A 17,438-nucleotide genomic window follows, 5' to 3' on the forward strand; every position below is an offset into this window, starting at 1 on the left:
TTCTCTCTGTTCTGTAATCTTACTCGCATTAAGGCTAGAATAAGGGTTTGTTTTTAGTCTCAATGATATAGTAGTTCAGCAGTATTTTAACATATTTAGATAAACAAAAAATGTTGGTGAACAATGTTGGACCTTTGCTTTATAGGTGAATGTGCAATGCAGTTGATTGCTAATATGTTCATTTATTGATTTTGAGAAGGCACAAGTCAATGAAAAAGGATAATTTTTGTTGTTCAAAACATCCAACATCTTTACCAGCATCTCTGTAAAGATTTGTTAAAAGATCAACTTATATTCCAGTAACCTAAAATCACATAAGATAATGAAAAATTTAACCTTATTTTTTTGTCTGTGTAGGGGGGAAAAAAACCATTTGTTTTTAATAAACTCACTGTTAGTACAATTGTCATCATTATGTTAATAATTTGTATTTTACTTTTCTTTTATTGTAGATTTATAGAAGTGCTGTTTTATACACTGAAACACTACTCAGAGTAGAAGAAGAAAAAGAACTTTAAAAAAAAAACAAAAAAACTAAGAGTTCATAATCATACCCATTGTTTTCTTTAACCACTTTGTGTTTGGCCTTAAACTCTTACTGAGAGTTTTACTTTCTGTGCCAGTGCAGACAGCTCACACAACCACAAAAATATGGACTGCACATGGCTTTCCACAGAGAGTCCTAAAAGACCTTAGCTGGTGGGTAAATGTCACAAAATATACAGCACAATGCACTTTCTTCTAATTGCTTGATGGTGCAGGCAAAGTGTTTTACGAGGGCCTAGAAGAAATGGGAGCTGGAATAAAGTACCGCTGTTGGGTGATTTCCTATTTCTTATTTTTTTGCCTTATAATTTTTTGTCTTAGATGGTACGCCCCGTATTGTCGCCTCCTTCAGCGAACGAGTGGTGGTCCCTGGTGAGCCATTTTCCCTGATGTGTGCTGCCAAAGGAGCCCCTCCGCCTACCATCACCTGGACCCTGGATGACGAGCCCGTGGCTCGGGATCTGTCACGTGTGAGATCCAGCCAGTACACGCTCTCCGATGGGAGCACCGTTAGCTTCGTCAACGTCAGCAGCCCGCAGATTCGTGATGGAGGAGTGTATCGGTGCGCCGCACGAAACTCGGCTGGTAGTGCTGAGTACCAAGCGCGCATAAACGTAAGAGGTGCCTGTCTACTTTTCAATATCAGTCATACAGAGGCTTCCCATAGCCTGATCCCCCCCCACCCTACCCTGACCAATAACCTCTACTGGACCCTCCTTTTGCTCTATTTCTGGCTCTGTATGTCTGTCTTTTCTCCTCTATATAGTTTTATTTTTCACACCTTTTTATTTTTGTTCTAAAAATAAATACTTCTAAAATTTCTAATTTTTCTAAAATTTTATTTCTTGTTTTTTCTGGAAATTATATTTGTTGTGTCTTTTTTTCTTTGTCTTTTTTTTTTTTTTTGCCATTTTATGTAATCAAAACCTCTGAGCATATATATTTTACAGTAGTGTTGATGCATAAGCAATTCAAACTAAGATACCTCCACAACCTATCTGTTTGAACAACCATTTTAAATCACCATATAAGCACTGTTTAGTCCAACATCTGAAAATGGAGAGTGACAGAACTGCGAATCTTTTTAGTGGAGTTTAGATCTATGGCCCAAACCGGTCGGGCTAAAATTATATGGTTGGTGGTCGAGCTCGGGCTTCTTTGGCTCATTTTTAATAAGCATACAACACAGAGAAAACTAAACAAGAATGCATAATATAAAAATGTGTTAATCTACTTATAATAGTACAAATAGAGGAGAAAGTAGGTTACCCTGGTGAGGAAACAAAGAAAATAAGGTGCAGATGTGTATTAGCTTGTATATGCACACATGGCTCCATCCTGCTGGGCCCCTATCACATATCCCAGAAGATTTGCACTTGGTTCACCCTACATTTACAACAAGTGAGAAAGTTGAGCTGGAATATGCAAAACAAAAGCTAAAAAACAAGGGAAGTAACACTTACAAACCAGCAGAGTGCAAAGTCAGATATCTGGATGAATTTTAAACTACCTTTGGTCTCAGGCCTCCAATTAGAGTTAATTAGTTGGGTTGGGTCAGGCTTGGACACAATGTGTATGGGCTCGGGTCAGGTCAGGTTGGATTTTTAGGCCTGATTTGAACACTACATTTCAGACACAAATGGCCAATGTACGCCGCTAAGCTACGGAAGGACAGCAATGATCAGAGAAGCAGCCAAGAGGACAATGGTAATCCTGGTGGAACTACAGGTATTTATAGCTCAGGCAAGAGAATGCATCGACATCGAATCAACTAATTATGAACGTCACAAGTTTGTGGAAATTTGTTGTGTGGAAATATGGTAAAGTGCCAAAGGACTAGCGATTTTAGCTGCGGTGAAAAATATTTCTGCTGGCTCATTCGACTTCACAATTATGCCCTACAGTTGGTCTCAATAAAGTACATTACACTGTGTGTGGGTAATATGAGAAAATATATTACATACACACATATATGCTTCAAATTAGTTTAAAGCAGACTGTACATTGGCTATACATCTAGTCATAGCAATTTAAGAAGCCATTATCGAAAATTCACCCATGAAACCTAAGATGAGAAGGAAACAAATGATTAAGTACTCGAAGATTGGATGAAACAAGAGAACAACTAAAAGAAGACGACAGCTTCTTATAAGTGGAGCAGCTGATTGTAAACTTTGGTGAGAGAAGGGGTGAAGCTACTGCTGTCTGGGATGACATTGATAAAGAGTGACGCCAATGAACAAAGCTGTATCACCCTCTCAGTCTCTCTCTCTCTCTCATTTTCTCTCAGTCTCTTTTCCTTTTGGTGAGCTGTATAGTTGTGACATGCAAGTCTGCTCTAAGCAAACATGCCAGAAAGATTGTTGAAGTGAGAATGAGCTCCAGTGTCGGAGAGTTTTAGCCATCCATGCTACACAAACTGTCAGAAATGGCGCGGCCACACATACATTGACACGCATACTTACGACCAGACTTCACAAAGCCCAATCATGCTAATCTGCTTTCTCACTCACTATGGTTTGCTTTATTCAAAGTATCCTTTTCACTGAGCAACCAAGTTCACAGAGATGTACAGACGTAGCCGAACACATATTTATGTTAAGCCTGAGTGTGTGCTTTCGCATGGGCGTGTGTGCATATATGTGATGGAGCTCCTGAATAATACATCTCTGACTCGTCAGAGTTGTGACTTCAAAGCTCAGAACATCCTGAGAGAAGGAGGAAAGGGAGAGAAAAAAAAATAAGAGACCAAAAGATGGCAGGGGTATAGGAGAGGGTGTCAGAAGAAGCAAAAACAAGATGAACAATGGTGAGAAGGTCAAAGACGAAGTGACGGATGACTGAGAGATGGCTCTCAATTGCTGCCAAAAATGCTAAACGTTTTCTGTCAAATTACACACAGATTGCATGTTTTTTGAAGAAGCATTTTGCTCCAACATGGGAGCTTCCTTTACTACTGTAGATGGATAGGTATAAACAGTATTTTGTGACTTTTTCCTTTGACAATGACTCCAGCAAATTTCATAGAATTCATTCTTTTATATTTTTATAATATTAGTCATAGATAGAAAACAAAACAGTACAGAAAACATACTTTGGTATTTGCAAGAGAAACATAAAATGCATTAAAAATAGGGAGTCAAAAAATTAATATTTGAGATGTTGAAAATTGCTTTGTCAGTTCCTGTGGAGGTGTCTTACCTTTCAGGACCAATCAGTCAGCATAAATTAACAGATTGCTATTCTTAGGCTTAGATATAGATCCACCTCCTTCAAATAATCCAGAAATATTTAAATAAACTAGAAAAAAATAAAACAAAACCATGTAAGTTTTCCTACATTCATGTACTTAGATGTTTTTGTCTTTGTAGTTAATGCAGTCAGTTCTGTTTTTTGTTTTTGTTGATAAAGAGCTTTAAACAAAATCTCATCTCCTCTCCAGAATGAGAAAAAATAAGAGCTTTATTGATAATCTTTCTTCTGGTCTATGTAGATATAGAGGAACAGGCACATCTCATAACAATTTTATGCGATATATTTTGAATAGCCCTAATTCAGGTATTCCAATACAGCTCCAGATTTAAAATGCCATTTTACCAGAAAATCATAAGATGTCTTAAACCTCTATCTCTTTCTAAACTTTATTTTTTTCGAAACTTTTTTTTCTGAGTTCTGTCTTTTTTCCTTACCCCTCTCCCCAACTCCCTTCCTTTTCCACCTCCCCTTTCGGCATTATTCCTAAAATTCCAAGACCTGCTATTGGCACCATAAACTAATAATCTTCTTTTTCCCCTCTTTCTTTTTCTTTCTCTGATTGTACCTCTCTTTCTTTCCCCACATATCTGTATTTATCTCTTTCTCCAAATCAGGGCCTCCGAGGATTAGGCCTATGAAGAATATTACAGCGGTGGCAGGAAGAAACACTTTCATAAACTGCAGAGTAATTGGGTATCCTTATTACTCAATTAACTGGTACAAGGAGGGAATTCTGCTGCCTGACAACCATCGTCAGGTGAGGTCCACTTTAAACTTGTAAAATATAATGCACACTACACAAATAAGGGGATTTTATATGTTCTTCCTACACTCCAAAAACATACTCTTCATAATTGCCCTTCTGTGTTACTGATGACGTATCAGTGCATGCTAATACATTCATGATACTTCTCCAGGTGGTGTTTGAGAATGGGACACTTAAGCTCAGCGATGTTCAGAAAGGCATGGATGAGGGCGCCTATGTGTGCAGCGTGCTGATCCAGCCACAGCTATTCATCACACAAACCATTTATGTCACCGTCAAAGGTCAGTTACAGAGATGACACTACTGAATATGATATCTGACTTACTGAAAGGAGGTGTGGAACGTCATCTAACACTACAACTGGACAATTCCTCGGTTGTACAGTACATGATTTCTGCTCGTACACATGATCCAGTTGGAGTTCAGATCGACCATTTGAATGTGCAAAATACAATGTGCTGCTACACATAAGTACAATATTTTATCTAGACACTCTCTCTGATACATATAGGTAGCATCCTAAATAACTTTTCTTTTTGTTAGCATCTTAATTTTTAATCAAATGTTGATTTGGTTGACTCTGACAGTCATGGGAAGTTAGATTATCTACCAAGTTCGATTATTCTAACTTTCAAGTGACGTACTCATGAGTGGTGAATATATTCATGTGAGTGTAGTTCTAAGTTGTTCAAAAACTTTTTTCACTAGGAATAATTCTGACTCTAGCTCCAACATCTGTGTGCGCACTACTAGACCTTGCACAGCACTGTGTGTCCTTTGCGTTTAATGTGACAAATCCCATCATAAGTGCAAAGACAGTTTATCTCTGCAATCTTACAGCATTTTATATGTACTTAAACATTATGTGAATGAGATATTTCACACCCCACCTCCTTCCAAGGGTTAGCGCTCCACTCTATCCCTTTTGGTCATGTTTGTGGTCCGATAGCAGCGATATCTACCGGAAGAGAAACTTTTTATTCCAAAGATAAAGATGTCAACAAAAACCCAGCATGTTTAAGCCAGGATCCGACCCAGAGCAGGAGAATACAGACAACGAACCTGCAGAGCCATGCATTCAAATGAATGGATCAGAATGGCGTTATTACAGTATTTACACTCGTCATCCATACCAACTACCTGCAACATGGAGCGTAGTTTAACTATAGTGTCCATGCATGTCAGATACCTATTAAAATATTAATGCTACCACAATTTGAATGAAGTAAAGAAAGTCTCGACATAGTTAATGAATGAGCAACAAGAATGACAATGAATGTATTTAGATCACTGTGAGGAAAAAAAATGGCAGATTCGCAAAACTGAACCGGAAGTCCATGCCCTTGTTTAGCATTTCCACAGCAAATGTAGTGATGTAATAGATGAGAAAACGTAATAGAGAAAAATGAACAGACTGAAAACTGACTCAAAAAGAATGTAAATATATCTGCATAGCACCGGGAGAGGACAACAAATTAAAATTTTTGACGTGTAATATATGTATTTAATAGCATAGTTTTTTGTTACAATATTTTACACAATGCCCACACGTAATTACTGATGTGTAATTTTTAAGCACTTGAAAGCCTCACAATGCATTGTATGGAAAAGAAAACCCCATCAGATTTGATTCAGCTTTCTGGATTTTATTCCTTTAACTTTACCTTCACGAAGAAATTGTCAAAAACATGATTTTTCCTCTGATGTTTTTCCTCTATGAAATCCATTATTGTCCTTCAATCTTGTTCACTTTATAAACGATCAACAATCTCAGATCTGCCTGCTGGAACCTTTCATTCACCTTTTATGTTATGGTGCACTTTTGTCTTTGGCTCTGAGACAACTTGTAATCAGTTCTTTGCTTGTCTTCAACCCAGTCTCAGGTTAAGCCATTTTTGAATATGTTAATCAGTGCTGCTCCAGGATGCTTGAAGTTCTTTCTACTTCACAATGTTTTTTATCAAGGATTTGTCAATCAGGTTGGTTGTTAGGATTATCATTCATAGCAGTGACAAAGAACAAATCAGTGAAGAGGAATTATGATCCTTTTTAATCTACTTTGGTTTAGTGCCATAAACAGAGTGATTATTGGAATGGTTAGAAGCAGGACTGTTTTAGTGAAACGGAATGAGAAGAAAAAAGAAAGCTCTGTGCATTCCCTCTAATGACCCCTGATTAGGGGGCAGAGAGGCCAAGTGAAAGCTCTCAGCCACTCAGCAATTAAAGAGAGCAGGAGGGCTATTGTATAAGTTTTGTGTGCTCCTCGCTCATTGCACGCGTTCGTATAAATGAAAAGTATGTGTTGTGAATATTTTTTTTTCCTAATGTTACGTGCTGTCCTTAGCTGCAACAGAACAACATGTTTGTTCCAGGAAGTTGTGAAGTGTGAGTGTGGGTTGTGTTCGTTCCCTCGACGTGTGAGATTTTTGTTGTTTCCTTGTTTTGCATGCTGCAGTGTTTAAGTTTAGGAGCAGGCTACCACTTACATGTGTGTGCATATGCACATTCTTCTTGCTGTTTGTTGATGTAGGTATGTGTTTACTTGAATTTGTGCCCATCATGCCTCTGATTTAATTAGATGAATGTTAATGAGGCCCAGATAAAATCTCCCAGATGTCTCTGCTGAAACACCAAGACCCCCCTCCCAGCCCCCATCGTCATCCCCCTCTTCAAATCATCAGCGTCACCTCAGCTGGTATCCATGCCAACACAGTTTTTCTCCCCTATGGATGGTGCTCTAATTAGAGCAGCTATTATGGGTTGGCTTGAGCAGGGCAGGGTGGGTTGGAGTGGAGGAGTTGGTGAGGGCCACTGTGGAGGGTGTAGTGGGTTAGTTGCCCAAGTTTTGTCGATGGAAGTTTTTAATCTTTAAGATATCAGGGTAAGAAGATAGACACAAGACATCATTAGTATTAGATTACTTTATTAACAGAGAAGGAGATATATTAATGATATTGTCAGAAGGAAATAAGTGATTCTATGGGCTGATTTTTTGAAAAGAGCACTTTTTTCTCTTTTTATTGCACCTTCTTCTCTTTTTCTTCAACTAAATTCTTCTTATTCCTTTACCTCTGTTTTTCTCTTTCATTTATTCTGTCTCTTACCCTTTTAGTCCCCCCGCTGATCCAGCCGTTTGACTTTCCCCCAACCTCCATCGGTAAATTGATGTACATCGCCTGTGTGGTGTCATCTGGAGACATGCCCATACGAATCACCTGGCGTAAGGACGGCCAGGAGATCGTGCCCTCCTCGGGGATCACCATTGACACAAAGGAGTTTATGAGTTCACTGCAGATTTCCAAAGTGTCGCTCAAACACAACGGCAACTACACCTGCATCGCTAGCAACGATGCTGCTACTGTCAGCACAGAGAGGCAGCTCACAGTTACAGGTAAGCAAACAAGAAGGCAATAGGCACAAAAATATTTGGTATAATTAGAAAATTAGGTTCAGGAGAGCTGGAAAATAAAAAGGCACCATGTGGCTGATAAGAGATTATTCTTAACATTTACAGTACAGACCAAAAGTTTGGACACACCTTATAATTCAATGGGTTTTCTTTATTTTCATGACTATATATAAGGCAAGAAATCCCACTTATTAACCTGACAGGGCACACCTATGAAGTGAAAACCATTTCAGGTGACTACCTCTTGAAGCTCATCAAGAAAATACAGAGCGTGCAAAGTAGTAATCACAGCAAAAGGTTGCTACTTTGAAGAAACTAGAATATAAGGGGTATTTTCAGTTGTTTTACATTTTTTTGTTTAGTGCATATTTCCACATGTGTTATTCATAGTTTTGATGCCTTCAGTGTGAATCTACAATGTCAATAGTCATGAAAATAAAGGAAACTCATTGAATTAAAAGGTGTGTCCAAACTTTTGGTCTGTACTGTACATGTACTTGGATAAAATCAGCTTGTCATCACAGTACAAACAAGCCTGCATCAACTGGTTCATCCTCACATGTCGTCTCTGGACAGATGTGTGAAAGCAGCTAAGAAATTTGCAATACATTAAAAGAAAATAGCAAAGTTTTATTTTTAGCCTATGCATACACATGAATGCAGATGATGGTGTATCTAACTCGCACAGAATCTTAAATACACTCAAGTCAAAAGTTTTGACACTCACCTAAATTGAAATTAATTGGCTTTTGACTTGTACTGAAGCACATTTTTTTTATGATTTTCCAGTTCCTCCACGATTTGTTGTGCAGCCCAACAACCAGGATGGCATCTATGGCAAATCGGCAATCTTGAACTGTTCTGTTGATGGATACCCTCCTCCTAAGGTCATGTGGAAGCACGCCAGAGGAGCTTTAGGTACATAAACTTCTTGTCATACCGATGTGCATGTGTCATATTCTTCTGTCAACTTTTGTCTGAAAAATACTTTACAATAACCTTCCCTGTTTGGCTCTCACCTTTTGTCCAGCCGGGATTGGAAACCCACAGCAGTACCACCCGGTTCCTCTAACTGGCCGCATTCAGATCATGACTAATGGCTCCCTGCTGATCAGACATGTACTGGAGGAAGATCGAGGTTTCTACCTCTGTCAGGCCTCCAATGGCGTGGGTTCGGACATCAGCAAGAGTATGGTCCTCACTGTTAAGAGTGAGTATACAAATGCACACATGGAAACAAGGTAGGAGTAGAGATGGGACATTTAGGAGGCTCTGATTTTGCTTTATTAGCATCCTTGCACCATCAAGCCAATAAATTAGCTCGCAGTACCTTCGGATTGATGAAGCAAAGGTGACGATTAACAGAGGGGAAAAAAGAGCACCCCCGAGTGAGAGCAGTTTGTTTGCAAACCTGTAATAGACAGTGAGAAGATAACTGAGCCATTGATCTTTTGACTCATGGGATCTGTGTTGAGACAGTCAAAAAGACTTTGAGCTTGATCGTTATCTGTAATCAATGACTCTATCCCGCTCTGCCTGTCAGGAACCTCCAAGCCTTGTATAAAAATGAAAAGGAAACAGTATATGTGCACACACTCATAAATCCAAAAACAAAGATTATTACTATCAAGTACAGCACCATCCAAGGCTAATGTATTCTGTAACTTGCAGTGCATTGATCTTGCAATTCAGCTGTTCTCACAAGAGAGACGTTAAGCTTGATATCTGGCAGTTTTTAACACTTACGCACACAATCCAGTAAAACAAGGTGCAGATAACTGCATCTACTGTTCTCAAGATGTTTTTCTATCCATGGGGCTGCCCCGCTCTCTCCGGTGCACTCCTTTCTCCTTCTCGTGTTAGTGTTATTGATTAAACCGTTCCTCTCCTCTGCCTCCCTCAATTCTGTCTGTTTCGCTCAGCGGAGAAGCGGGAAAAGCGGAAAAGACGGCGAGTGGGATGAATAAGTGATGAAAACAAAACAGCAGAACCCTCGTCAGATCGATACTGTGGGTGTGTGGGCGTGAGTGCGCGTGTTGGACTTAGAAGATTGAGTATGTGAGGGATATGTGTATCGTACACGAAAGGTGGAGTGTATTGTTTTTGCCTCTTCATTCACTTACTCCCCTTATGTTAACTATTGGAGAATGAGAAAGGAGGTTTATTGACTTTACCTCAATGACCACAGCTCTTGATTGCTCTAATGCATTGGAACTCTGTTACTCTGAGCTCCTCCTTCCACTGCCAGCTATCCTATACCTCTCTCTGCTCTTTCACGTCTGTCTCTCTTTTCACTTAAATTCTGCTTAGTACTCTTGACTTACTCTTGACTTTTCTTTCATTCCTCTTTTATCTCTGTCATCCAGCATCCCTATCTATTTAGTGATTTCCTTTGCTTCTACCTATTTGCCCACACCTTCCTTTCATCTTGCACTCGATTTCCTCTCTCCCATTAGTCCCAGCAATGATCACCAGTCACCCCAACACTACCATGGCCAAGAAGGGTCATGTGAAGGAGCTGAACTGCACAGCCAGAGGAGAATGGCCCATCATCATCCGTTGGGAAAGAGGTGACACAGTGATTGACCCAGATCGCAACCCCCGGTACTCCATAACCACAAGCCCCAATGAAAAGACAGATGAGGTGTTGTCTACTCTCAAGGTAAAACACATTTGTTTATAGGAGAGCGTCTAGCTGATGAAATCAGACAACTGTGTGTTTTTTACTCACATCTTTGACAAATAGCTTTCTCTTTACTTACTTTAATTTTTTTCACGTTTCCTGTTGTCCACAAATGTTTTTATTTAGAGGTTTTACCTTGGTGGGATGGGTGAAGTGGTGAAGGTCTGCATTGCTGGGCTACACATAGTGCATCTTAGCAGTGCCTCGTGAAAGTATTGAGTCCCCTAAACTATCAGAAAGCATACTAGCGCTTCTGAGTGTCTGACCAATCGCATCGGAATATCACAAAGATGTAACATTTTATACAGTTCACACAGTATTAGTATAAAAAGATATTTTATCTTGAATATAGAGATCTTGCTGTTTTTTCACCTATCTAATATTGCTTTTTAGTATAATGTTACCAATCTTCTTGTAATGTACCATAACAACAAATGGGATTGAGATTGTTCTGATATAAATAAAGTAATTAAATCTAAACAACAATTAAAACAGAACTACTGAAAGTACATTTTTAAAACGATGTACTCACTACTCACATTATTAGTAACATCCGTAAAGAGAAGAGAGGTATTTACTAATTATTGTACAGTGGGTTGATATTGTGTTGAGTTCTTTGAGGATTATTCTTGATGCATTAAGAATTAGAAAATAATTAACAATTATAAATTAACAAAACTACAACTTTGAAACTTTGATCTGGTAGCTGGACAGCAAATTGTGAATCAAAATGTACGACAGGCGTCAAAAAATTTTCATAATTTCAACTGATGTTGTAATGCAATGTCACCTAAACAGTCTCTAACAAACACACCGAAGAAACAGTCATTAAGACTCTTCCCAACACAACATCCCAGCAGTGTGAATGAGTCGTTTTGTCTCTTTGATGCTTCTCTTTCTGCATTTCTCTCTGTAGCTAAAGCCAGCAGAGCGTGAAGATTCAGTCTTCTTCTCCTGTCATGCCATCAACTCTTATGGAGAAGGACGAGGCCTTATCCAACTCACTGTGCAAGGTATTCATTCAAGTCAATATTTTCATATAAATTAAAAACTGTATTGCTAACACTTCCCCACTTTTTGTTGCGCCATCTGGTGTGTTTGCATTATTTAGTTCCTAAATTCTCCTTAAATTTCTCAGAGCCTCCAGACCCTCCAGAGCTAGAAGTGCGAGAAGTAAAAGATCGTAGCATGAATCTTCGATGGACACAAAGATTTGATGGAAATAGCGTCATTACCTCCTATGACATTGAATACAAAAACAAGACGGGTAACTTCAACTAGACTGCTTGTTGACACAACAGAGCATTTTATAATTTACTGTAACTGTTAGTTACTAAAATTATATTTATTTCATTTTTCGTCTTGACAGATACTTGGGAGCTGAAGCATGCCACTCGAAATATATCTCCCACAAACAATCAGGCCAACATAGTAGACCTCCACCCTGCATCCGTCTACAGTATCCGTATGTTCTCATACAATGCAATAGGCAAGAGTGAGGCCAGTAAAGAGCTCACCATCAGCACCGAAGAAGCACGTAGGTTTCTGAACGGCACTATCTTTACTTTTGCATTTATGTTGGTTCGAATTCTTTTTAAAAAAATAAGATGTACTACAAATAGTAAAACCCTAAACTGTGTTTTAATGGGAATTAATGATACAGACTTTGACTTTCTGTCTTTCACTGCGCAGAGCCTGATGGTCCTCCAATGGATGTCGTCCTTCAGCCAGTCACCTCTCAAAGTATCCGGGTGACCTGGAAGGCAAGTTTATACAACATGTACCTTGCTTCCTTAATAGTTTTGCTCCTGTAAGCAAGCTTCTCTATTCAGTTAATCAATCAATCAAATTTATTTGTATAGGATACTTCAGCAACAAAGTACTGAAATGTGCACTTCATAAAACACAGTGTTGAACATCATAAAACACAAAAATGTAAATTAAAAAGTTATCAAAACACCATGCAGTCGACAATTGAGAAACCAGTGACAAACATTACATTTTGACAAGTGAAATTATCAAATTCATCAATACACGTCCAGTATGTTGATCAATGTTTCATTTATTATGGTACAAAGTATCTCTAAACATGTGAGTTTTTAGTCTTGATTTAGAGGAAGTCAGTCTTTCAGCTGTTTTGGAGTTTTCTGAAAGTTTGTTACAGATTTGTGGTGCATAGAAGCTGAATGCTGCTTCTCTGTGTTTGGTTCTGGTTCTGGGCATGCAGACCAGAACCAGAAAACCTGAGAGGTCTTCAGGGAGGTTGATACAACAGATCTTTATTGTAATGTGATGCTAAGCCATTCAGTGATTTATAAACTAACACCAGTACTGTAAAAAAGTTTTGGTCTGAGCTACAGGATGCCAGTGTTAGGATTTTTTATGTTAAAGTTACTTTTCAATGTGTTAAGTTACCAAATGTAGCATAAGTAGGGGTATGTCGATGCATTCATTTTGCAAGGTGGACCAAGTCAAGAAGTCTTTGTTGCAAGCTCAAAGCACCAACCTTTACAATATCTTAGTCTCACTGCACCAGACGAAATCATTTTCTAATAGCAGCTGGAGGTACCAAATACCATAACTAATACACTTTTTTCTGTTCTTGCTACATTTCTCTGCAGGCTCCAAGAAAAGAGCTCCAGAATGGGATTATCCGCGGTTATCAGATCGGCTACAGAGAGAATGGCCCTGGCAGCAACGGTCAGTACAGCATTGTTGAGATGAAAGCCACTGGGGACAGTGAGGTCTACACCCTGGACAACCTGAAGAAGTTTGCTCAGTACGGCGTGGTTGTCCAGGCCTTCAACAGAGCAGGCACAGGACCTTCAAGCTCAGAGATCAATGCGACAACACTGGAGGATGGTAAGGTTTACCACAAACATAACACACATCAGGTGTCATCATTATTACTGGTGATTCATCTTCATTGAGAATTCAGATCCATTGTTGACCAGCAGTAGTAAAACAAGTTAAACAGCATGGATCATTATAAACATTTACCTGCCAGCGCTATGAATCTTTTCACCTCCACTCTTCTTTTTCTCTGATCTACATATACTGCAATTGTTTGCCCTTGTTTTAGCTTTCTCTTTGTACAATAATCTCTGTCAAGTCATTCTCTGATTTGCAATCCACAATTGTTATATTCTCACTCGTCTTCTCTAGGCAACAATAAATGCTGTGCTGCTAGAATTCAAATGCTTCTGCACCAAGGACACAGATAGTCTCAAAGACACAACGTAGTGCATTGCAGGAAACTGAGTGATCTCAGTAAATACATGTGGAGAAGCAGTTGTGCCCCCTGACTACTGAGGGGTAAACAGAATATTTCTGAGTGAGTGAACAAATGATTAAATGAGCTGCTAAGGCATGTTTTCTAGTATTACACAGTTTGGGACAGCATTTGAAAATCTTTTGTGTGTATGTCAGGTATGCAACAGTGTCACTAATGTCAAAAGGCGTCATTCTCAATAGCGCCTTCCAACCATTCACGTGGTTGTTGTGCACAGACTCATTAAAAATGTTTTTTTAGTGCAATATTTCAAGAAATTTGATCAAAATCCATTAACCTTCTTTCTTGCACCTTATTTAAGGTTATTCTCAAAAGCAGTAACAGTGCGAAACCTTGACGATGCAAGAGACAGTTCCTGATTTTCCACAGCCAGGGAACCAACTTGGAGTGTTATGCTTTCGTCATTAAAAACATTTCTTCGTAAAAGTAGTATTCTGAATTTATGTAGGGGACTGAACCCCAAAGAGTGTTTAACTTCATAAATGTCACTTTTATTTTGGTATTTCTGCAAGAAGATGTCATGATGCCACTATTTTGTGTGTACTAACACTTTTAAATGTACATTCAAACACTGAGTTCTTCACAGCCCTGATGAGAAGCTCTGACATTGGCACCACTAAAACTGAAAATAGAAGTTAGAAAGCGTCTCAAATAGGATTTCAGATTAAATAAGACAAGACTCTTGTCTATTAAAAGAATGTAAAATGGACATTTTCTTTAAGTTTCTAGCAACAAAAGCAACCATGCAAAAATGCACAAAGCACACAACTAAAACAAAAAACTTGAGTACATAAACACACACAGTCAGTCACACAGTCACAGTCATGTGAAAAAAAGCACATGACTGATATTAACTCTGCCTGGCCACATAAAAAGACTGACATTAATATTTTGGGAATAAAAACACATTGATCTACATAGACTTCGTATAAAACATGACAGGAAGATGAGAGACAGTAGACTCATGTTCTTTCTGTCTTAAAACAATTGTGCATTATATTAAAGCTTTGCTGTTTTGTTCTCAGTAAATTAAATGTTGTTCTAGTATTAAATAGAGTACTTACAGTTTGAATGATTGAAAATCTGTCTAAAGCATTTTACCAAAGATGACCCAGCTAAGAGCAGAGAAAAAGTTAAATATAGAAAATTACTTAAAGTTACTGGCTAAAAAAGATAATTTACCCACAAAATGTCCCACATTTTATACCTGAAAACATTGCCAAACAACCAAAATGTAATATTTGTCTTTGTCGGAAATCTACCATTACAAGCTTATGATATTTTTTAACCACAAAAGCAACATCGCATGAATGCATAAAGAAAAAAATTTATTATTTTTTTTCAGGCTTCAAAGAACACAATTTTTGATGATTTTATTTATACTCATGCATTTGCTCTGAATGATATAGAGCACTATATATTTCCATTTATTTTTAATCCAATTCTCAAATTTCTTTGTCATGTACAAAACATTCAAGTACACATAAACACATGCGTCGCATAATTGTCCACAGTTGGTTGAGCCTCATTGGTCCAGAAGAGACATAGACCTCCTGGTTCCTTCCTGTGGTTGTAACCCTGGCGACAGTGATATTGATGGCCATTATGATAATAATGATACCAACAAGCATACTAAAAATAATTATAATTAGCTTGTCTCTCTGTCTGTCTTTCTCTCTTTCCCTCTCCTAGCTTCCTGCTGTAATTATCCACAGCTGAGTGCTTTGTCTCTCTGCTCCCTCTTTTCATCTTTCTCCCCCTTTGCTTTTAACTCTCCTCCTCAATTCCCCCATTTATATTCTGTCTCTTTTCTCCATCTACTCCTTATTGTGGATTTAGACCACAATGGCCTTCGATATATTAGCAGGGTTTTCCAAAAATCTGCACTTCTTCTTGTTTTGTTCTTTCCTAATCATTCTAACAAACGTATTTGTTGAGCAGCTAAGCAAAAGCCAAATCTTAGATGTTTTTAGGCGTCTACTTCCTTTGCCTGCATTCTAATTCTTACTTTGCCTCTGTGCAAGGTCTAAATATGGATATTGGGCTATCTTTTGATGCATCCTCATTATTTATCATTAGCTTCAAAGATCTATTAATGCAAAGCTCTGTTTTTGTTTTCTAACCCTCGTTTATTTCTGTCTCCCTTCCTCCATCCTCCCCCCTTCACTTCCTTTACTCTCTCCACCAGCTGCAGAGAAATTCTCTGGTGGACTTGGCACCATCTCCTTCTTTGATTGCATGCTGTCTTTTAGTCAACTCTCTTCCTCTCTTCCTGTCCTTACTCCTTTCACAAGTTGACTTCTGTTCATCTTCAACAGTGGGAGTAATTGAAAGCCTGAATGGCTGGTGGTCAGTTGCAGCCAATACCAAAGACACCTGGGCTAGAAGAGACAGAGTGGGGCTTGTATGGAGAAAGAGAGATGATCCTATACATCAAAGTAGAAGCATGGCAGGGTTTTGTTGTAGTTGTTTTAATAAGTCACTACTCTGTTTTACATAATCTAGGTTGGATGTGGAAATGTCGAATAGGTGTATCAAAATGATTTATTGCCAAATTTTGTGGCGGTATCCTTTAAATTGGCCACATTTAATGTTTTGGATGATTCAATATTGTCTTTCTTGATGTGAAATTGTATTTTTTTTCATTGTGAAACATTCGAGTGAACATTTTGTTTTACATATGTGCACCAGGGGCCGTTCGGTATGTGTTGCTTGTTCTCTCTGTACCAACAATGGCTTATTCCTACAAACCAAAGACTGGCACAGTAGTTTAAATTAAATATTCACTGATCAGAGGTTTGGGGTCAATTCCAATTAAATTTTTGTAAAGCTTCTGTTAGAATAATTATCTAAGTTCATTTACTTGTGAGTTTATTTGAAAGGTTATGTTTTCATATTATTATTTGATGTTACTTGACTTCTTCTCTTCTGTGAAATACTATTAACCATTTGTAGGATGTTTGCCTAGAGGCTAGAGACTTTGCACATTCCTGTGTTATCAGTTCCATCTGTAACTGATTAGTTGTGGTCAGCCATGCCCTTTTAAGGGCATGCCCACAGAAGGTTCTAGGACACCCTGTAGAAAAAGGTCATTGGTCAAATTCTTTGTGTGACTATGTGAGAAGGCCCAACCTCCTTCCTTGTATTTTCTAATAAAGCCAAATGCAGAGAAAGATCTGGCAGAGTTGATCCCAGACAGTGTTTTACAGCGATTCGTCGCGTCTCGGATCTTCCCTCCTATTCTGCAGAAAAGACAATCACGACTGGTCTGAATCCTTGCTAGATAGGAATTAAATAAACCTATCATTTGGGGGCTCGTTCAGGGATTCCCGATATACCCGCCGCTGACGGAAGGAGTAAGACGCGCTGAAAACTGCCGGCAGTCAGGTTCTTTAACCTGAAAGTCCCGGGGGGTAATTTCCTCGCTGGGCCAGTGTTTTAGGTCAACCTCCTTCTGCCAACGGTGGATTGACGGGACTCAAAACCG

General features: G+C 38.7%; 1 protein-coding gene across 4 annotated transcripts in view; it reads left to right on the forward strand.

Moving 5' to 3' along the window:
• Positions 1-17,438, forward strand: part of dscaml1 (Down syndrome cell adhesion molecule like 1) — a 111,903-nt gene that overhangs the window by 68,088 nt on the left and 26,377 nt on the right. For 3 of the 4 annotated variants that reach the window (XM_032590673.1, XM_032590674.1, XM_032590675.1), the window contains 12 exons: positions 868-1,167; positions 4,416-4,558; positions 4,719-4,848; positions 7,680-7,958; positions 8,766-8,894; positions 9,007-9,186; positions 10,433-10,638; positions 11,576-11,672; positions 11,798-11,926; positions 12,029-12,196; positions 12,352-12,422; positions 13,281-13,521. In XM_032590673.1, the coding sequence (XP_032446564.1) occupies positions 868-1,167; positions 4,416-4,558; positions 4,719-4,848; positions 7,680-7,958; positions 8,766-8,894; positions 9,007-9,186; positions 10,433-10,638; positions 11,576-11,672; positions 11,798-11,926; positions 12,029-12,196; positions 12,352-12,422; positions 13,281-13,521 (2,073 nt within the window). Of the gene's footprint in view, positions 1-867; positions 1,168-4,415; positions 4,559-4,718; positions 4,849-7,679; positions 7,959-8,765; positions 8,895-9,006; positions 9,187-10,432; positions 10,639-11,575; positions 11,673-11,797; positions 11,927-12,028; positions 12,197-12,351; positions 12,423-13,280; positions 13,522-17,438 lie in introns of those variants that run through there. The other variant, XM_032590676.1, reaches the window with a different exon arrangement.

The sequence above is a fragment of the Xiphophorus hellerii genome, chromosome 18, assembly GCF_003331165.1.
Source record: "Xiphophorus hellerii strain 12219 chromosome 18, Xiphophorus_hellerii-4.1, whole genome shotgun sequence".
Classification (NCBI taxonomy): domain Eukaryota; kingdom Metazoa; phylum Chordata; class Actinopteri; order Cyprinodontiformes; family Poeciliidae; genus Xiphophorus; species Xiphophorus hellerii.